General features: G+C 40.7%; 1 protein-coding gene across 8 annotated transcripts in view; it reads left to right on the top strand.

The window, feature by feature from the left end:
* Positions 1-22766, top strand: part of msi2b (musashi RNA-binding protein 2b) — a 260386-nt gene that overhangs the window by 125251 nt on the left and 112369 nt on the right. For all 8 annotated transcript variants that reach the window (XM_053507328.1, XM_053507327.1, XM_053507329.1 and 5 more), the window contains exon 7: positions 16307-16355. In XM_053507328.1, coding sequence (XP_053363303.1) covers positions 16307-16355 — 49 coding nt within the window. The remainder of the gene's footprint in view (positions 1-16306; positions 16356-22766) is intronic.

Here is a 22766-nt window from a genome sequence, read left to right on the forward strand (position 1 = left end):
AGAACGTTCAGTCTTATATCTTCCTTGACTTGTCATTTTATTCTGAACGCTGTTCAATCTGTGTCTGACAATATGACAGTCTGTGTGCAGCAGTTGTAGCTCAGGATGTATCTCTTCAACCGCTAATTAGAATCGCTGTATTTCATTTCTTTAACAGTTAGCGCACCGCTTGTTCTCTGTGTGCAAGCCTGTAGGCCGGGCCCTTTTGTACGTGGAGGAAAAGGCGGGGGGAGGCAAACGGAAGCGTAATAGATATTCATGAACTTCCGAGTCAATGCATATGCATGACTTAATGAATGCATAATTCAGTTCAAACTTGCTGCCACTGATTCAGCACAACTCAGAGCAGCGAGACGGGGAGAGAAAAAGAGAGAGACAGCGGGATAAAAGATAAATCTAATGAGCAAAGGCTTTTAAAAAGAAAGAAAGACTTTTAAAAGCTGTCAATAAAAAAAATGTGCTAGGCTTTGACACGCCTTTGTCGAGAATATTGGGCCGTTTTTTTGGTCTTCTTGCAGAATGTAAATTCTTCTTTTTTTCTCGTCAGGTCACCCACAACAATCCTCTACTGTATGTCTTCACACAAACTTTTCAAAAAAAAGATTCTCTTTTCAAACCGGAGAGTTCTGTATAGCTTTGGAATCCCATTTTGATGCATTCATTCATTATAACTCATTTCTGCCTCTGTGCTTCATCTGAAAGGAAGCTCTTTTGCCTGCTCAGTCCATTTCAGAAACATAATGGAAAACTGAGCAGAACAGCTGAGGTACACATTTGCGCTTTCTCTCCCTTCTTCTTCTCTCTCTCTCTCTCTCTCTCTCTCTCTCTCTCCCTCTCGATTCCTTCAGACCTTCGGCATTTTCTTTGACCCAGATCTCCTCCTTACAGCCTTAAGTCAACACATTTCGACAGAAATAAAATGATTGTTATTTCCCGAGTGCTCCTCCAGTGCTGTGAAAAATGCTTTGCTCCTCGCCGTCCTGTACGTTCCATATGTATGCCTTTGATTTTGAATGTGAGCAGTTCTTGAGGGAAATGCCATCAGTTCCTTATGAATCTTACGTCAGTTTAAGGGGTTGCGCTGTCTACTCGGAGCTGCCAGCAGTAATGACAATAAGGACGTGATGCTATTTATTGGATTTATATAGTGGAATTGTTTTTGTAGTTAGTGTCATCGGAGCCAATTACTCTTCATTTATGACCTTGCTTTTTAAATGCCTTTTCAGTATTAATCTAAAATATGTCAGGAAATTAGACAGGTATGCAAATCCTCTTGCGCTCTTGTCGTCTGGTGCAGCTCAAGCGACTGTTTCAGTCATCTAGCTTAGTGAAATAGTTTGGATGATAACGAGACTGTTTCTTGTGTAATGAGACATTTCTCCTGTGCACCCCTAGGCTGTGTTTATACACCGGGCAGGAAAGAGGAAAAAAGCATTAAGTCTCGGAAGCGACACATTTATATGCCTTTAACAACTCATTTAGTGCGCTTACTTTTTTAGCTGTAATTGCTTTGGCCCAGTTCTGTCTGTCTACTTTATGGATCGAGATCCTGTAAAAAGACACCCTGGGCAGATGGGTTTGGTTTGAGGTGAGAGCTCTGGTAGGAAGTAGCCTCTACTCCTAACAAGGCCAATAAAGACGCCTGTGGAGCAAACAGAGTTTATGATCATTGAGTAGATTTCTTCTTGCTTAGGAGATTGAGGAAGAAAAAAAAAAACACGGAATAGGAAGCACGGTCTATATTATTCATTTCTTATCTTTTATTTTGTTTAGTTTGGAAATTCATTATAAAGTGTGGCACTGTGTCCTCGCACCGCCAAGGTTGATGGTCCAAGCGCTGTCTACGGTCTGTGTGCATGCAGTTTGCATGTTCTCTAAGTGTGTGTGTGGGTTTCCTCCGTGTGATTTTTTTTTTCACACAGTCCAGAGACTTGGGGATTAGACTTGTTGGTGTTTCCACATTGCCTGTAGTGTGTGTGTGTGTGTGTGTGTGTGTGTGTGTGTGTGTGTGTGTGTGTGTGTGTGTGTGCTTGTGTGCTTGTGTCCCCGGTGATGGACTGGTACCCTGTCCAGGGTGAACCCCGAGAATGAGTGAGTGAGAATATGCATTGTAATGGGGGAAAAAGAATGACTGCATTCTTCCTCTCCTCCTTCAAAAACCCAGTTCCTGTTTAAGTGCCTTTAGTGCAGCATGCTATATCCTACTTCAATAACATTTTACCTTTCAGTCCAGACCTAATGCACTTCCTCACATACTCCTGGCAGACGTCTCTCAGTAGCCCTGGGCCTCTAGAGGCTCACTGACCTGCTCCAGATGTTTCAACCTTTGCTCATCTGGACTGCTGTGCACCCTGGTGCAGTTGCAGGGCTCGGATCAACCAGCCAGTTTTCATGCATGTTCATGAGTGAACACACTGTCTGCCCAGTCTGGAGCTTTTATGTTGGTTGTGGAAATGCCTCAGGGCTCAGCGTGTTAAGAGGTTTCAGGAAAGAGTGGAAGGCTTTAATGACAGCCGAGAGCAAGACGCTTTAAAGACTTCTTTAGAAATGCCATAATTATTCTATCTTATTACAGTTGCAAAAATGTGCAAATGATTCTTTTTTCATAAAATATGAAAAGTGTGGAATGTCTGAGCTTCCCCAGTACAGAGTCAGTTAAATTACCTACTTACAGACCTGCCAACCTTTACACAGTTTGCTTTTGCTTTTTATATTGGCTTTTACCCATCCGAGTTATTCAAACCTCAGACTTCTGTTATTTGGCTGGCAGACAATCCAGTTAATATAATCTGAACCTTTAATATATTATTAATCTGAACTTATTGACAGCTGAATAAATGCTTTTTACCCTCTAATATTAACTGACACTTTTAGAAATGCCTGCTTTCCCATCTCGTATTATATTCTCTCAAGACTGTTATAAATTGATTATTCTGTAATAGAATATAATCAAAGTACAAGCTGTTCGACTAAGCTAACGGTAGGCGAGTGTATCAATTAATTATATTTTAGGGATTATTATATACAGTATAAGAAACATATAATATATAATTTCTAATAATTAGATATTTTATGTAGGGCTGCAGGGGTCCTAGAGGCTACCCCATGGTACACCCTAGATGGGGGCAATCCACCGCAGGGCACATGCGCGCGCGCACACACACGCACACACGCGCACACACACACACACAATCCCAAAACTACAGGAAGTTTAAAAATGCCAGTCAACCTACAGCACATGTCTTTCAATTGCTAGCGTTCCTGGAGGAAGCCCACCAAGTATAGGGAGAACATACACTGCCTGAAGGTGAAGTTCAAACACCACTGACCCTGGAAATGAAGAGCGACAGCAGTAACCACTAAACCACCATGCCACCCACAGTATAAATAGAAATTGGAAAAATAATTAATAAGATATTACAAATGTTTCTTTGCTCTTTTACGCTGGTCAGCTCAGACGTGTTCTGATAGTTTAGTTCAGTGTTCGTATTGTGTATTAGGGCTTTTACTATTTACCAAGTTCTTACTTCTTCTCTATGCTGCGGAATGAAACATTATTCTCTTTTGATGGTGGCAGGTATAAAAGACAAAAGCCTAGGAACCCAAGGCCACTTGTTGCATAGAAGATTTTAATTTAACAAATGTTGCTTTTTTCACAATGTGAAGCTAGAACAGTAAAAGTGGCTCATCATTCTCTTGTGAACATGTCTAATTCCTCTCTCTCTCTCCCCCTTTCTCTCTCTCTTTTTCTCTTTCTCCCACTCTTTTGCTCTCCACGTTCTTTGTTTTAATTCACTCGCTGCGCTATCTGAAATAACCCAGCTTTCATCTCCAGTGCCTCTCACCTCGGCTTTACAATTCCACCTTTGTATTCACACTTCAAATAAACCGCTTTTGTTCTGCTTTATAAGAGCGAGAAACCTACATCACTCAAGTATATTAACTGTAGACTATTACTGTCGTGTGGAACTGCTCCCTGGGCCGTTGTGAAGACTCCCTTGACAAAACTCCCTGTCATGTTTATTCAAGCTTTAATAAATAGAGGGATGTATAACGGGATTCAAAACGTGCCCTGGTATTTCCTTGCCTGGAACAATAAAAAAGTTATCAGGAAACAGCAGAAATTACAGTGTCTTATATTACAGAGGAGTAGCGGATCGCAGAAAAGAATCTTTCTCCTCTTTTTGTGGTGAATGTCATGCTATTGAATGTGCCTTATGAAGGCTTTAGGGGCTGCGCTAAATAAAGAACTGCAGGGGGTGAAGGCTTGGCAGGAGCTGTAATTGAAATGAACGCTCTGATATAACCCCTAATGTGTTTTATCAGCTTTGTACATCTGCAGCCACTATAATAAGGACGCACATCAAACCTGCCATGCTTTTGGAAGATTGATATTATGTTTATTGAAATCCAGGTGTGTTTTAGTTTATTCTCCATATTCCTCGCTCTGTGGCATATTCATCTATCAGTTATTCAGCTATCAACTGCTCACCTCCTCTATGACAGATTTAATAATATTCTAGAGTGCTGAAATGTAAACAGGAGCATCAGTGTGGGTGGGGGGGGGGGGGGGGGTGTTGGAAATGATCCTCCATCAGTTTGTGACTGAGAGTGTCCTCTAGTGTGTCTCTGAGGGTGATGTTGGTTTGTCAGATAAGAAAACCGGGAGCGAAGGTGAGCTCTCACGTCACCGGTTTTAAAGAATATGAGAGATTTTTTTCTCTCTTTTTTTTTGCCTTTATGTTGAATATGACATTGCTGCTCTCCAGGAAAGACTTGGATTCTTATACTAATGTTCCACAGCTGCTGGAGTTTTATCATTAATCTGAGAGTCAAGATGAGAAAAGCAGAGAGAGAGAGATGGAGTGAGGCTAGCCCTGAGCTTTTCTGAGGCTTTGCCATAGTAAACTGCCCTGCTTGATCCCACTCCCAGATCATTTGGCATGAAACAACCTTCACACTGCTGTTATTTCCTGAGCTGAACACTTCATCGCCTGCCCATCACATGCACCTTAATGAAAACTGACAGATTCAAATTTATTTGTAAAATTGTGCATTTGGACAGCAGGCTTGCCAATACTCCAGAATTCCTCTTTTCACTCCAGTTACCAGGCTTAATTACAAAATTTCAAGCTCTTAATATCTCTAGTCTATGCATTTAAAAGGAAAACAAACCGTACTTTTTGCTTTAAAATGCACCAGTAACGTATAATTTACCCATATTTTAATTAATAGAGTTCTTAATATATATATTTTTTTATTTATATGTGATAATACATGCTTTCATTTTGGTATAATACCTCCATTTTATTAGTAAATTGAGCTATGTAAATCTATGCATAAATCATGTATATGCAGTACTGTGCAGAAATCTTGAGTCACTCCTCATTTCTTTTTAGTTTTCTTCCACAGAGTCAGACTTTCTTGTATTTTTTATGTAGTCTTGAGGAATAGTTCTCCAGGCTTCCTGAAAGACTTTTTTGGCTCACATTTTCAGTCCGGTCGCTGCACCTGAGCACTTTCTGAGGAATGGTAGTTTTTGTTTGTTTGTTGGTTAAGCCACACGGTGACCTACTGTATTAATGGTTCAAGTCTAAACCGGTGAGAAACAGGTGCAGATGATGAAATATTATCAGGCTGGGGTTTAGTACTGGTGAGGCTGAATGCTGAAAGGTTGGAACAGACGAGAGGGGAAATGAGGCTGCGGTTGTTACATAAACAACCGATTGTTAAATTGTCTCTTCGGCAAAGTAAAACTTTTGTTCCCATTATTTTAATTAAATCTTCATACTTTAATTTTATATCATTTTTGCTCAGTACTGTACTTGTTTAACATTATTGTTTTTTTATTTTAGTAATCCAAATCCATAAATGTGCATTTCCCCCTTAAATTTCACCTCTTTATTGCTTTATATAGGAATATTAAAAGTAAAGTTAAATACAGTAAAATGCATCGTATCCATCACTCAAAAAAGTGTTTGGAAGTAAAATTACATGTACATACTTTAGTTATTTTCAACAGGCACTCACACTGGAGTTACTTATTTTCTTTGGCTGGATTTTAGGTGGTGTTCTGTTGGACATGTGTTGCACTGCATATTGTGTCCAGTCCCATTACCTTACACTCTCTGGAGGCCATTTTGCATTCAGCTTGCCTTGAAGTGGATGATTCTATGTATAAGTGTCCACATCTTTTAAGATGAATGCTTTTGAATACTTAATTACTGCAAAAGTAAATGGAATTTTAAAGACATTTTATTTTCTGCATAATTTTCTGCAGCACTACAGTATCAACGGCTGCTACTGAACTGTGGACTAAAGATAGTTACTGTAGTTACTTGTTTAATGCTATCTTCAATAAGCAACTTAACACTTGCAATTATAACAAAAAACAGCAGGAACTGATCCTCATTCTGGTTAGTTGTCAGTAATGGATACTGAGTCGAAAATGTATCTATAAAGTGTGTGACTACTTTGGTGGGAAAAAAAAACCTCATGCAAACCATCAGCACATTGGAAATATAGGATACGAGTGAATTCCACTGGTTTAATCTCATTTAGCACATACAGCCAGTGTACAGTAAGTATAAGTAAGTAAATCCTTTAAACTTGGAATCCTCCTATGGGCTTCTTACTTCCTCTGTCTCCCAAATTGCTATTTTAGCTAGAAAACATTGCCTTATGGCTCCATTGGTTGGCCGTGCTAGAGGGACATAATGTGCCCCTTGCATGCTCCCAGCTGTAATATATATTGAGGCGAAGAATTGTTGCTTGGCCAAAGTGGCGAATAGGGGGTTCAGCCTGGCATGTTAAAGCCCCATAAATAAAATCCTGCTGTAATCCATTGCTCCCGAACAGCTTGCAAACAGAAATAGTTGGGAATTCATCACCAGACCCTCTAGTCAAGACGGCACAATTCAGAGAGCGTGGATAAATCTTGCATGGAAGACTTGTCACGGCGCCATGACAGCGTTCCAGTGCTGTGCTTCGAGCTGAGTTTGGGTAATGAGTGGCCGTGGTGTCACCTGATGCCCTCTCTCTAGGCCAGCCTCCACTAATGTGGCCTGTCTCATAGCGTGGCCTTCTGGCCCAGATCACACAGTCATTCTGGGCCACTGTGGGCTTTTGTGGATGACTCTTGCCAAGAAATGGAGCAGCACTGTGAAAGGCCACCATGGGGATTGGCTTGGAATGGAGCAGCCTCATGTATGCCATGGTTTTTATAAATGCTCAGACAGAGAATATGTCTTCTGGATGAATTTCAGTGCTGTTATTGTTTATGTAATGACTAATTTATTTAAAGATTAACTACACTCCTGTCGAGAGTTCTCTGGATAGTTAACAATTTTAGCCTTCAACATGAAAGTAATTAAACAATACTAAAACGTAAATGAATACAAAATTCCCTATCACCTTAAAGACATGTGACAGCAAACGAGTAATTTGGATGCAGCCTTGAAATCATCAGCTGAAATATAGCGTAACATGGCTAGCATTGGGTTAGCGTTAACAGCGGCTTGATGGTTACTGTATATCAAAGAACACAAAGAGCAGGAAATAATCCTCGTCCTTATCAGCTACCATTTGTGGGTAACAACAACAGGTAATCAGCATCAGTAGCACTTATAACAGGACCTTTTTTTAAGGCCCTGCATTATAAATATCACAAGTGATAGCAATAGGATCTATTGGACCTGGGTGTGAATTGTGTGGCGTTACAATCAAAAGTGGTAGGTAACAAAGTACAGAACCTCAGTAGCATTTTCAAATACTTATATGTATGTGAACTTTACTTTGAGTAGTTTTATTAGTGGCTCATTTTTACTTTTACTCCAGTACATCCAAAAATATCTGTACTTTCTACTTCACTACATTTCTGCCCTGCATTTCTGAGTTGCGTTACATAACCACAGTGTTGTTCATTTCAGGCATTGATTTACCACGGCACCTACTGACAGTAAACTACATATACTGACTATTATATTTAATGTTGTGATTTGCGTTACCTCTGAAACGCTTAGTTATGAAGCAGGTGTTTGAAACCAGAAGTGAGATGGGTTTAGATATAGAGAGAGAGTTTTGTATTATGATTTTAAAAAAAATCACAGATGACTGATACAAGCTCATTAAAAAAAGCTTTTGATACTTAAATGATTTACTTTTACAGGATTTGTGTACTTTGTCCCCTGATGGGTTACATTGTTTAGGAAAGACATAAAGTGCAATCATTTTTGTTCATATTTTCTTGTCGTTAAATTTAAAAGCAGATCTTTTTTTGTTGTACTGTACATATTGTATAAAATGCAATAGAGGTATGTGTATGGGTAGAAAAAAAGCATTTTATAGGCAAAAAAAAAAATCTTATTGCTGACATTCTCATTAAATGTGACAGCAGCAGCTGTAACTCACCACCTGTTGTATTGTGTCTACGATCTGTTTCCGTTGGTGTTTAAGCCAAGCGGCTTTTTTATTCCCAGAGCTGAACAAAAGGAAGGGTTTGTGTTTGCTGATTAGGTTTTGTTAATGTGTGTTAACAGGAACGAGTAACGGATTTCTCAGAACAGCTTCATACAAACTCAGAATCGGGGCTAGCAACAGTGACGCTTATAATTAATAACGTACACATTTTGATAATTACTGCAGTGTGTGTGTGTGCATGTGTGTGTGTGGTACTGGACTGAAAGTCTCTTGGTTATATTTATGATCCTTGAACTAATTGTTTTAGTATGTGCTGCTTATAGACAAGCAGTTATACAGTATAATTTTGATTTTGATGAACATGGGAATCGACATTTTTAAGAGCCGGTGAAACATTAGAGAATGATGCATTATCATGAAAACATCAGTTCTGATTCTCCTTAAGCTGACACTACATCATTAGAGGCATGTCGACTTGCTGTCTTTCTGCACACAATAATTAATGTCTTCAGAGCAAATGAAATCTGATTAATGCCTCTGCTCTGCTCACAGAAACTGACAGACAGGACGATATGCCTGGATTTGGACAGGATTTCTGTCCAAAGCCCTGAATGCAGTGCTGGTGTGATATGGTTCTGGTAATTAAACCTTTAAGGGCATAAATGAGTTTATCAGGAGCCTGCCTTGAGGACGAAAAAAAAAAAGGAGGAAAAAGATCGTCAGTACCTAATCTCATCTGTTTCCCATCTTTAGGCTGTCGCTTAAGCGAGCAGATTTACATACATTTCCACATTTACTCATCAGGATGATGGTGGTGGAGTGACAGCGGTATGATAGTGCACACGGAGTAAATCCTATACCGTAGAGTTCTTGAAGCATGTTCATCTAGATGAGGTGATGCTGAGAGACTGGAATCTGACCTTTTCTCTCCCTCTCTTTCTTATTCTTTCTCACTATGAACAGTAAATGTAAGTGGAATTTCGTGTCTTTCCACTAAACTTAACATACAACTTTTCAGCACCCTTTCTGGCCAAAAGTCCCCCAGCTGTAACAACCAGATGTCGTTGTTGTGGACACTTTGTCCCTCATTTCTGTAATAACAACATCCCCTCTTCTCCAGTTAGATTTTGGAGAGTGGGTGTGTGCATTTGGGCGTTAGTGAGATCAGACACTATGTCGGATGAGAAAGGCACCGAAGTTGTTCAGTGCGGTTGAGGTCAGCGCTTTGTGTCATAGCCAAAATCTTCCAAGAACCCACTTTCCCAAACCGTGCCTTCCTGGAAATTTAGGCAGGGTTGGTTCGTCCCTTTAGTTTCAGTAAACAAGAGTCATAATGCTACAGCATGCATATACATTCTAGACAATTGTGTGCTTCCAGCTCTGTTCCATTTTCAGGAACAAGCATATGTGGGTGTGATGATCAGATTTGTGTTTATTTACATACAGGGAAAAGTGTAAAATCACAGATTTTGCTGTTGTTTATCATTTCTATTTATCAGTATGTTAAACATTCCACTTTGGTTTTTTGAAAAGACTAATCAACTTCAAACATCTCATAATTTATTACAAAAGTGGCACCCATAACCAGGCGCATACGTGCACGGTTTGTCCTGAAATGCTTGGTTTTTTAAACTACAGTACAGAGATGATGTATTATCTTGTCCGTATGTACTGCTTTATCATGAGCAGGCTATGACTGGATCTAGAGTCAGAGGTGAAAAGGCAGGCAAACACCCTAGATGATCTGTAAGATGCTTACAAGGCAGTGCACACACACACACACACACACACACACACACACACACAGTTATATTTGGCAGCCAGTTCATTTTATGCCTCTGCCGCCAGGTGACATTATGTTTTTGGGTTGTTCCGTGCGTCTATCTAGGATTCTTGTTCGAGCAGTACGTATCTCAAGAACGAGTGGATGAATTTGTATAGGATTTATATGAGATAATCGTTTTAATCAGCCGAGGAACTGATTAGATTTTGAGAATGATCCAACCAGGTCCAACTCAAGGTCAAAATGTCTAAAATAGCTTTTCTTCAACAGCCTCTGTACAAATTAGAAACACTAGACGTGTCGGCACAGGAGGCGTCCCCAGTGGTGTCCAGTTCTATTTGTTTTTACCCCTGATCATCTCGCAGTGGAGAATCGCATCCATCACGGAATTTACCCCACTCTGAATCCAGGAGAGATTTCCTTTTGAGGGATTCTCGCTCATGAAAACAAAAGACCACAGATCCTTTTTTTTCTTTTTGAAGAGTGTTACTTAGTATTGTTTTTTTAGAAGAGGAATGAAGAGTGAGAAATAGAACTAGAAAGGGGGAAAGGGTCATAGGCTGCAGGGTGTGTGTGGGAGGTACGGCAGCGGATTGTGTGCCAGCAGTCGCTTCCAATTCTGTTATGCAAATAAAATCTCCCTTCGTCCACCTGGCCTCACAGCCGACCGAGGCCTGCCTTTGAATATCCATTGCTACCTCAGTCCTGTTTGTGTTTGATCGCTGGGTTTATTTGCACTGACACACACACACGCACACACACATGCATGTATACACTATAATGTATTCAGGATAAATGTTGGAGATGTGCTTTAACTATTTTCTCTGATTGTGTTTATTAAGCCACTGAACCATTTCATGCTTGATACACAAATCGAAAAGGCTGTGTTCTTACCTCTCTCTTTACTCTGTCCTTTTACATAGAGAACAGCAGCAAGAACACTATTTTTTCCCATATGATTAAAATCATTTTGATTAAAGATTCCAGCTTAACTGTTTACATGGACAGGCATGTGATAAGATACAAAGCGTAAAGTGGTTTGTCTGCTCTGAATCGTTTAATCTGCTAGAAACACTAGGGTTAGTCAAAAAATTATCCGGTCTCCAGTTATATTTAAACTTTGTCTTATCAGCGCTTTTCTCTCACGTCACTTTTGTGCAGGTGTGAACGTGTTACATCAGTTCGTTTGTAAGTGCGGTACGAGCAAAAATGGACTCTTCTAAACTTGTGATTTGCACGAAAAAGGAGCAGAATGCAGTGATTAGTTTTTTTTTTTGTGGTCTGAGGATACTCTAAGGAAGGTGAAAGTTTCTTAAAGAGAATCGTTACTGGTGGTGAGACATGGATTCATCATTACGAGTCTGAGAGTAAACAGCAAATTATGGGACGGAAACATCCTCAACCACAGAGCGGGAAAAAAAAAAGGTCCAAAATCAACCATCAGCTGGAAAATTGATGCTTGTAGTTTTCTGGGATTGTTAATGGTCAGTATTGGAACATTATCAGGAAAAAGAGTCGTGCTCATTACAGTGAGATAGTTATTGAAGAGCTGAAGCCCAAACTTCAACAGTTCTTATGGTTAGGGTTCAACTCAGCATTAATTATCTTCATTTGATGGGAATAAGGCTAGTGAGACAGACCTGATTGTGAGTGTGTGGTCCATATTACACTCATTATGATTATTACTATTATATTCTTTAAAACAAACAGATGTTGCACATTCTAGTATATATGCTTTTTAATTAAAACTCTTTCCTTGTTTTCAATATGTTCTGCATAATGTCCCGTCTGTACATTAGTATCCAATCTCGCCTGGTACTTACGTAGCACATAAGTGATTAGAGCGCCGTTAAACTGCCGTCACTCTGCATAAATTTGTCGGATAAATCAGAAGCTTGCTCCTTCACTCCTTCCAGTCTTAAAGCATACGGCTGCGTTCATCCCGCCATAAATAATTCACAAAGTCTGATTAAAATTTTCGCGCTTGCACATTTTGAGGAACACGAGCTGCGTTCTCCTGACACGTGGAAAAGAGGCGAGCGGCAGTCTGCTCGTGTTCCTCTCCACTCTGATGGAGATTTAGCGTGTACGTGTGTAGCAGGAGGCGGCTGGCTCGCTCTCCCGCGGCCGTGCGAATTTAAGTCTCAGATTGCCTTTTGCGTTTATCGCCTGTGTGTAAACACGTTTCCAGGCCGACTGTGGCGGGTATTCCCTCCTCTCCCCCTGCTGATACATGTGGCGGTTAAGGAAAAAAGTGGTCCGAGCTGAATTTCCAATTAAAGGAGATCGGGCTGTCAGATACAGTAAGTGTGCCAAGGCAGTGGTGAGGAAGCGGACAGAACAGAATTCAGAAATGAGCGACGCCAAGCTCTGGCTGTTTAGCTCCCTGCTATAGAGATAGATCCCCTGTTTCTTCTTTTTTTTTATGAAGCAGTACTGCGTCCGGTACAAGGTTTTCATCATTCTGGCAGGTATAGTGCTGTAGGTCACAGTTTCCATCTAAATAATTCGAGCATTTGTTATTGTTTTATATTTTATATGAGCACTTTCTCGGTTCTCACTTTGCCTGGACCGAGTTTTACCTCATAACCGTGCAGCACTAAGAGCCCATAAAGCCCGGTGTCTCAGAGGGGGGAAACGCTTGGCCCCCTGCTAATAAGCGACATAAATTTCAGCCTGAGAGAAAGCGCAGTTTCACAAACTACATTTAAAGGCGGTTTTATCGCTGCTCTGGCAGGTTTGACACATCTTTGTCTGCCATAAAAGAGGCATTATGACGGGGCTTAGCCACGGTGCCCCGTCATATGCTCTGTATTAGGCATCAGCCAAGGTGCCGCCTGTTCGGTCAATTAATGGTAATTGGGTTTAATGGTGAAGTAGCTTGACCACCATAGGCGCTTTTAATGGTGTTGACGACGACGGAGCGCGAGCAGACAGGCCCTCCCGTATTGCGGCCTGCTACAGTAGCTTTCTCGTCCTCTCCGTCGCCCTTCTCTCTCCACCCACAAAATTCAGTTAATTAATTCCTCACCGCGTCTCTGCACTGTAAGGGAGCTCAGCACGACAGCCGGTGCAAACGCTGACTAAAGTGGTGTTCCGCATCGATCGGCGTACAGCAGGCCCAGACTCTGACCCCCACTGAGCTGTGAGCAACGGCGCAAGAGCTAACAAGTAAAGGTCAGGCCCATTTCCATTCCGCATTAGCATCAGGTAAACACCAAAAAGGCCTTTCTTTCACCGAAGCGGCGGTTAACAGACAAGCTCTCTCAAAGAATCTCCTTTCCTCTTCTTTTCTTTTCTTTTTTTCCTCTTGTCTTCTCAGTATACAGAAAACTCTTATCTGTTAGAAGCGCTCAGCCGTCTTACATACTGAGCAGACGCTCTTTATCCTTTAGGCCCTTCTCTTATACAGGGCAGAGATTAGACACTGTATAATCTTTGTGCTGAGCGTGTGTGCCTATACGTGTGTGTGCGAGAAAGCTTTTATCCTACAATTTACTGGATGCTGGAAGGCAAAGCCAATCTCAAATGAATTGCTCATGGCAAAATCCAAAGGCAGCAGCAGAGAAGGAGTCGTGTGTGAGGTTCCTTTTCATGTGTGTGAAGGTATTGTTTATGACTAATCATGTGTCTGGGAATAAGATGGAATAAAAAATATCAGTAATATGGTTTGATATTATTTACCTAATTTTGAATCCCATAGATGGGAGTTGAATAAATCCATGCTTTTTGTCATTGTATTTCTTTAGATTTTATGTATCAAAGAATATACAGTTCTGTATAATAAAGGGTCTGTGCCACTGCGGTGGAGTGGAAAGCCTCGGTCACTGACTGCATGTTCTCCCGTGTCCTTTGTGTTTCCCTAGGTGTGTGTGTGTGTGTGAATCTGACCAGAATAAAGTGCTTACAGAATATAAAAGAAAACAAATGAACACAAAGTGTTATCCTCTGTTGTGTGTGTGTGTGTGTGTGTGTGTGTGTGTGTGTGTGTGTGTGTGTGTGTGTGTGTGTGTGTGTGTGTGTGTGAATCTGAATTAGTGTACTAAATAGCAGATTGTACTCTACTTCTGGCACTAATAAGGCGTTAGTTACAGGTTCGAAATACAACTTGAGTATGGTGATATCGTATTCTTTTGCCCCAGTGATTCCCATCACTACTGTGTAGTACGTGGTTGATGGTTGAGACGTAGCCTGACTTTATTTTGCAACATTTATCAATTTTTTTTTTTTTAGGCAATGATGCACAAAACGGCTTTCCTTCATATTCAAACAAATTCAAATACGAAATTTAAGTTAATTGTTATTCATCTTGTTTTGTTATTAAAATGTAACCTTCCGATGGCACGCCTCTAAAGAACTAGAGCATGTTTTTAATAAAAGGACTAACCTCTGTGCTGCTGTACGACAACATGTCGGAGCAGGTAAACACACACAGGAGAAGGAACTCCACAATGCTTGCTGTTATATTTGTTTGCACTGATATTGTGACAGTGACGGGTAATACAGCGTTCCTCTGCATCTGAACCAGAGAGAACGAGCGAGACACTGTGCACATTATAAAGGCAGACGCTTACATATGAGGCCAGCTCTGACTCTGCCTCTTTCTCTTCCCATCTCGCATTAGTGCACCCCCCTGCCACGGGTATCTTCTCTCACTTTGCACAAACCAGGACACAGCTTGCTGCGGGTCCGTTACCTAGCGACTGTCACTGAGGGTAGCTTGCCTAGGGTGCGTACACCCTCACATCGTGGCATTTCTCTAAAGGTGGACCTGCTGGGATGTGGGAGTCTTGAGATCTAAGCAGGGAGCCTGTCTGCTCTTTGCCGTAGTGTGTCACCTTAGAAACACAGTGTAAAAAGCAAAGAGCCTTGTTTTGGAGTCGTTTCCCGACTCAGACGAGGCCTATCTGGTCCGTAGCGCAGGTCTAATCTGGTAGACTAGCATAAATATGCATCAGTGCCGTAGTCGCACTCGTGGAGGATAACAGTTCCCATCAGTCTGAGTGTGTGTGCCAGTCAGACTGACTCTTATCGGGGATGATTGAGGCTGATGAGACGCATTAAGTCTGGCGGCTTCGTTCTTTGTCATGCCTCTGATTGACGGCTCCGCGAGCAGGTGTCTGCTTCTGCATCCTCTGCTTTAGGGTTCGTTCACGCCGTAAGGATGCAGACGGGCATTTTTACATGGACATTGTGTGTGTGTGTGTGTGTGATAGTCACTGGAATGTTTGGCTCCTTTGATCAGGCTTCTGTTGGGGTCACTCTTTGGGGTCTAAGCGTGTGCACACAGTATACACATCATATGCCAAAACATTTCTGTGGTCGAACCCCTAATCCCAGGCTATTTTAACTTACAGGCTTAAGCCTCATCATGCCACACCTTGTGTGGTAAGTGTATATATGCATACTGGACATTTTAATAGAAACACCTGCTTGTTCATGCAGATACAGGTCACACAGCACAGATACAATGTCTACAGTCGAACCAGGAGTTGCTGCTCTTGGCTAACAGATGTGGAATCCAAAGATTTTTTGTTCACCCTATTGTAAAGGTCGATTACTTTTTGTTCTCAGAACTGTCTGGAGGTTTTGTGTTTTAGCAAAAGAACAGCAGGTCTAGCGTCTATGTCATGGTCACCGTAAACCTTAAATGAAGCACGTGAGGTGTATCTGCATGATTTCTGCATTGCTATACATTATGATTGGCGTATCAACTCCAGCAGATGTTCCTAATAAAGTGCCCAGTGAAAATATGTTGAATATGAAGCTACTGGAATTTGGCATGTGTTCTTGGCATGTATAATATCTATAGCCTAAGAAAAGAATAAACGGAATCTGAGATGGTGAAGTGTATGATGAACTAACTTCTTAAGTTCGATCTGTATAATAATCAGTTTGATAATGTTTGGTCTGTCTATGGGAGCATAAAAATATAGGCGCATTAATATTTATATTTGTGTTTAACATTTCAAATGTATCCACAGTATATTTGAATTCAGTTGCAGTTTTTAAAGGAATTTGACAGCGTGAACAGAGTGTGGCATGTCTTGATGTTCATGCTGAATTTCACACACTAATGCTTTTCTCTCTTCTCTTCTCTTTCAGGTAGAGGACGCCATGCTCATGTTTGATAAAACTACAAATAGGCATAGAGGTGAGTGTGTTCATGTGCGTAGGTGTGTGTACTGTGTGTGTATGTGCATGTGCATGTGTGTGGTAGCCTGACAGGCAGTACGGGCCAAATTGAATATAAAAACACGTATTGAATTTTTTACAGTAGAGACATTTTGATGTAAGGGTTTATGCGTGGAATGTGTTTTTAAGGAAAAATATGAAAAGTAAAGTTGAACCCTGTGTATGATGATGTTTTATTTAATGCCTATGCAAGTAGGTTTCATTTATCACACAAGAAAAACTGCGAACTAATACTTAGTGTATAAGGGGACTTCAGTACTATAGTGTAAAGCAGATGGCGTCTCATGAGTCTGGTCGAGCCAATCCCGAACGTGTGTAGCACCTCATCACATCTCCTCTTAGAGGATCCACAGGAACGCTTTCTGTCACTGATTAATTCATATTTAGTCTGCTGTTTAATAATGGAATGTTTGTTGAAACTAGACAACTTGGGTTTACATGCCTTCTGCCTGATCTCAGTGCGTCCCGTGTCCTTATGTTTAGCTCAGATTGTAACTCAGGGTTGTGTTTCACAGAGACCAAAACGAATATTTTCCCCTAAGAATCCTTTGCACAGTATGCTACATTATAGCATTACATCTTCAAGGACACGTTGCCCTTAAGGTCAAGACTAATGTGGCCCAATAAAAGCTTGGTGTGCCCACTGTAACCAATCGATCTCCTCTATTTGATTATCTGGACATTTACCTGCACACGTGCAGCGAGGAATGTTTCCCCAGCCCAGTACACTCGTGCCTACAGGCCTCTGAATAATCCACAATACTGTCTCCACTTTAGCTTATTGGCCACCCGTGCTATATATCTGCACTTCCTCCAGAGGAATGAAGAGGCCAGAGAGTGTGTGTTGTAGTGACGGTTAAACAGTGTCTGTGTGTTTGGAGGTGTGGTTGGTCAGAGCGTGTCTTCATGTTGTCCTTAATGACTTACAGACGTGAAGGTTTTTAGTTCTGTATTCATGGTTTATCAATATCCTAGTTCTTTATTCATGGGTTATATTTTTCCTAGAAAACTGATCATTTATGGTCAATGTATGACCAAAATTATGTGAACACCTGAACCATACTGAACCATTTCCAGAAAAAAACTTTCCCGTATACACTTGATATAGAATATCTGTACACTTTAACATCTAAATTTTTTTTCACTAAAACTTAAAGGCACAAACACGTGACAGCAAGACAATCCCTCTATACAGAGACTTGAGGGTCAGGTATCCACATACAGTACTTTTTAGCTGTAAAGGACAACAACCTACTGTAACTTACACACAGGCCCTGATTTGCGCGAATCCCATGTAAGAATAATACATAGTTCCCAAGTAACAATAGGCTTTAATCTTTATAACACTTGAGCCTATTGGAATAAACCTTTATAAATGCATATATGACCCAACAGAGTTTGACTGGCGATGCTTAGTATGTAACCTAGTAATCAGTGTAAGGATCTATCCAATGATCGAACCTTCAAAGGACTTTTGTAAGTCGCCCTGGATTAAAGCCACATGCCCAAATATAAATGTATTATGAGTTACGTCAGTTATCATTAGGGGATAAAACGGGAAGTGGCAGGTGGGGGGACCTTAAAACCCAGTATATATTAAGTTTTGTTAATGTGTATGAAAGTGTATGCCGGCTGTGCGTACAGAGCGTACAGTATGTAGGTGGCTTAAAACCATATAAAAACTGCCCTTAAATAACATGGCTACAGATTGTATTTCACGCTAACAGTTCTCAGTAGTAGTCACTGACTCGTGATTTGTGTCTTCGGGAAAGTAGAAAATCCGACCTCTGAATATTGAAGCTTTGCTTAAAAATGAGATGTGGCTGTTTAATCACAAAAGGAGTCTTTTTTCCCCCCTCTGTTTAACATTTGATTGTGTGGGAAAAACCCCACAGCATACGTCTAAATGTCAAGTTCAAGTTCATCTTGTAACACAGAGTGAACAAAGCAAAGCTCTGCTGCATCTTTATGACTTTTGTCTGTTATTAAAGGCAGATCAGAGTGTCAAATAAGAAGTGAGATTTACACAGCGCAGTACAAACACTTTTCCTGTTCTCCAGCCAAGGTGGAAAAAAACCCCGGCGGGTCTTTGTCTGCGTCTGCGTGCCTGATCTAGTCTTCTGAATGCTCCCATTAGGGATGGACGTGTATGTGTATGGGAAAAGCGGGCCGACTTGGATAGTGAGAGGGCATGACTCGGTCAGAGCGCGAGGGTGAAGGGCCTGTTTAACCGTGCCCGCCGAGCGAAAAGCGAGCAGAGGAAGAACAGCGCGGGGGATCAGGAACGAGAACCCTTGCTGTTAAAGATTCAGCAGGTAAACACGGAGCACAGACAATGCAGGCAGAGATGAGCTATTTCCATGACAGACCTCCGTGTGCCACATCACCGCCTGCAGACACGGTTTCACTTTTTATACTTGGCATTTGGAATACATGCGATTGTCTCTTTGTTTAGCTGTGTCGCCCTCGTTAAATTCTCCCTCCGTTAGTGCTGGCAGCTAAACGAGGTTCTGTAAGGTCACCATTTTTAATAGGCTCTTAGCAATTACTGCATGTTGCTGGAGCCTCGAGTGAATTAACCGGCCAACTGGACTGTAGTGGTAGCGGGGGGGGGGCTGAGAGCCAATAAAACTAGTGTTTGAAGATAACGCTTGAATGGATGGTTTTATTTATTTATTTTTTTTTTTTTTCCCCCTGAAGGTAAACAGAGCACTGATGAAGGAAAGAGAATAATAGGAAGTGTAAATTAGAAAAGAATTATAATTATTCTCATGTTCTTTAAGTGAGAGAGAGATATAAGTAATAGAAGTGCTAGACACTTTCTAATCCTCGACGGCCTCTCTGTCTGCTACACAGCTATTCAGCACTGTCCTTCAGGTTCGAGGTTACAGACAAGCCAACCGCTAAAAGGCTGTTTCTCCGTGTGCCCTCTCTCGGTTTCCTCCTGTGAAAGAACATCGAATCGGGCCAAGGTCTCACACAGCGAGTGTGAGCGAGAATGACAGGGTCTGATATGAAGCCAGGCGCTTCATTTTGCATTGTGTCCTGACTGGTGGTTAAAGTCGCCGGTAGATGCACACCCACGCCCGGTGTGAGGCACCCACTGAGTTTCCCGAGCCGTCCACAGACCTGCCGTTATAATTTAATTTAAAACATAAATGTAAATGCGTTCGGCCGACTCGTCTATCCTTGCTCTCACATATTTGTCTTGTTAGTTCATCTCCCTGCTTTTCATGAGCTCTAGTATGATTATGCTTACATCTGTTCTATCTAAAAAAAGAAAAAGAAAGAAAGTTGTAGTATATCTAATGTAACTAGAAATGGTTCTTAACGAGACTCTGATCATTACTGATTCATTCGTCAGATTTCACAGAAACAAGTCAAACTACCAAAGACAAGATTAGACACATTTACACAAATACAAAGGTCTACCGGAAAAACACGTGCACTCGTACAGGGTGGCCTGGGGTCTATCCCAGGGGACTCGGGGCACTAGGTGGGGGGCACTAGAGCTTTGCAATGATTTTTCAGTATGGCATTTCATTCATCACCACATAGACTGCAAAATCCATAATTTTTTTAGATGTTTGCATTTGAAAAAGTGATATGTTGCAGTTCCTCCATAATTCAGCACTCTATTCACACTTATTCACAACTTTGACACTTTGGCAGGCAGCACAGTGTCCTTTGTGGTAGGAACTAGTTATTTTCTGCTTCTTACAAAAAAATTATTACAAAAATAAAAAAAATTGTATTGTGATATATTTGTAAAATTGTCATACTGTACTTACTGAATTAAAGATACCCAGATATCATGATAATATCGTATCGGCTGGTACACCCTGGACGGGATGCCAATCCATCAGCAGCACACACTCACACACTACTGGCAATTTAAGAATGCCAGTTACACACTGCAATTTAAGAATGCCAATTAGTCTTATCTGCATGTCTTTGGACTGTGGAAGGAAACCAGAATACCCAGAGGAAACCCACCAAGCACAGAGAGAACATGCAAACTCCATGCACTCACCACAAGGCTTGAGCTCTTGAGCCTAGAGGTGTGAGGCCACACTGCCACATCACCTGAAATCATCATCATCATCATCATATTATTATTATTATTATTATTATTATTATCAGGAAAGAGTGAAAGGTTAAACTGTCCCAGCAGTATGAGTGTAGGTGTGTGACTGCTGAAAGAGAGTAATTGGATGATGATATAAGTCAGAAGTGTACAGAGTGGCCGGTTTGAACTATTATTACTGAGGAAGCTGTGTTGGAGAAATACAAATAGTGGTTCACATCATCTTCTACTTTCTGGGAAATGTAATCTGGAAAGGTCCTATTTAAGAGCAAATCCAATGAGTATGGTGTTAAAATGGACCTTGGCATGATTCAGGATGTTGTTGTTTTTTTTCATCGAAAAAATGAAATCACAATAACTACACATTATTGTCTTCTGTTAGAGTCACTTATTTACTTTTGTTCTGGTTTACTGCCATATGGCATGGGCTAACCCTTGTTTATGTACAGTATAACATGGCTTATTTATTATTGTAACTGGAAGACCAGATCACATTTTAAAAGACAATCATCCAGATAATGAGTTTTTTTGTTGTTGTATTTTTTACCTGGCAATCTACAGTAATGCAGTATAATGTGCAAGTATAATGTGTAGCGTGAGTGAGTGTGCATGCAGCACACGTGTGTGAGAATGCGTGTACATGTGATTACTCTACATAATATGACAACCTACGCAACCCATGAATGGATTTCCACACGTGTAGTAATAAATGATGTAGTGACATTGATTGAAAGAGTGCTGTCTGTTTCCAAGGAAGGGAAGAGAGTTAAAGACAGCATTTAATAAAAAAGATGTTCAAGATAAATGTGCCTTAAAAAGTAAAGTATTCAAGTGGATTAGTTTTTTTTTTTTCGGAAACAATTTATTTTTTGGATATTTTCTCCCCCCTGAAGTTACTTAAACCTTTCATAATCTATTCATGATTCATAAAACATATTAAATAAATGATAAAGCAGTGTTTAAAAACAGGTTATGAATTATCATGGTACAACCAACAGGATGCAATAATAATACAATTATCCTGAGTTTGAATCGTCAGGCTGTTGCGTAGTAACAGGATGTTTTTTTGTTCGTGCACAAAAAGAGTTTGTTCTTTTGGCTGTAGAACGTTTCCTTCACGTTTCCTGTACTGTAATGTCTGTCCTGTTTCAGACGTGACATGTCAAACTGTTAACGTGGCGGCTTTCTGTCGTCTGTCGGCAAGGTTTTTTTTACTTCACTCTTCTTTCCACCTTCATGCAATCTTTCACCTTCTTTCCCACATGCAATAAATCCCACTTTCCACATTATGATTTTATACAGATTTATTACTTCTCTGATTGGTTAAACCTTCACCGAGCATGAAATTCGAGCCAACCCTAGAGATAGAGAGGACAGGACTTGAACAGTAGTGTCAGTATTAGTAGAGCCATGTCATGAATATTATGTTTATCAAATCCTAGTGTCAAAGTAAGTGTATCATATTTTTTTTATAAGTTTAAAAAATATTTAAAAAATAAGAGAAATTTCATCTTCCGGAGCAAAATCCCAAGCATCACAACACATATTTGAGGAGAGTCATAGGGAGTGGAATTATTTGTAATCTGCTTAGCTGGAACAGGCAGCTAGAGGACAGACCTATCACAGCTAGCATCAGCAGCAAGGCCCGAGCCAATGTCACTGCGTCACTGATAAAACTGCTGTCTATCCCTACTGTATGTGTGTGTTTTAGAGACTTATTATGTTAAGGGCTTAGGATGGTATTGTATTGCTTTGTCTTGCACCATTTCTTATCTATTATGTCAAATTAATAACAATTCGTAATAGCAAAAATGGTCATAATTACCGAGACATGAGTAGACTTACAGGCACATTTAAATACTGCAAAAAAAAAAAAAAAAAAAACGTTTTTAGGAATTTAGACTTTTTAGAATGAGATATTTTCAGTTGCTGAGAATTCTGCTGTAAGGAAGTTATTTTTCTCTCCAGTCGCTGCATTAAGGCTGTTTAAGTTGTAAAGTGTCTGTGTCTGAAATGCAGTTCCCCTCTGTTTGCTCTGATTACGGCGTGATTATCAGACGCTCTGAACATGCCGAGAGTCGCTCTGATGGAGTGATTGAGCTGAAGAGGAGGCCTGGCAGGAAACGAACAGAAAGAGTGATTCCTGGGTGAGCTCTCTCCCTTCTCTCCCCCCATGCTAACTTTTTCACTTTTGCTCTCTTTCTCTTTTCTCCCCCTCCCTCCCTCTCTCTCCCTCTTTATCTCTCTGGTATCTGCTCAAGTCGAACTCTCGTAGAGAACACC

The sequence above is a fragment of the Clarias gariepinus genome, chromosome 11 (assembly GCF_024256425.1).
Source record: "Clarias gariepinus isolate MV-2021 ecotype Netherlands chromosome 11, CGAR_prim_01v2, whole genome shotgun sequence".
NCBI lineage: Eukaryota > Metazoa > Chordata > Actinopteri > Siluriformes > Clariidae > Clarias > Clarias gariepinus.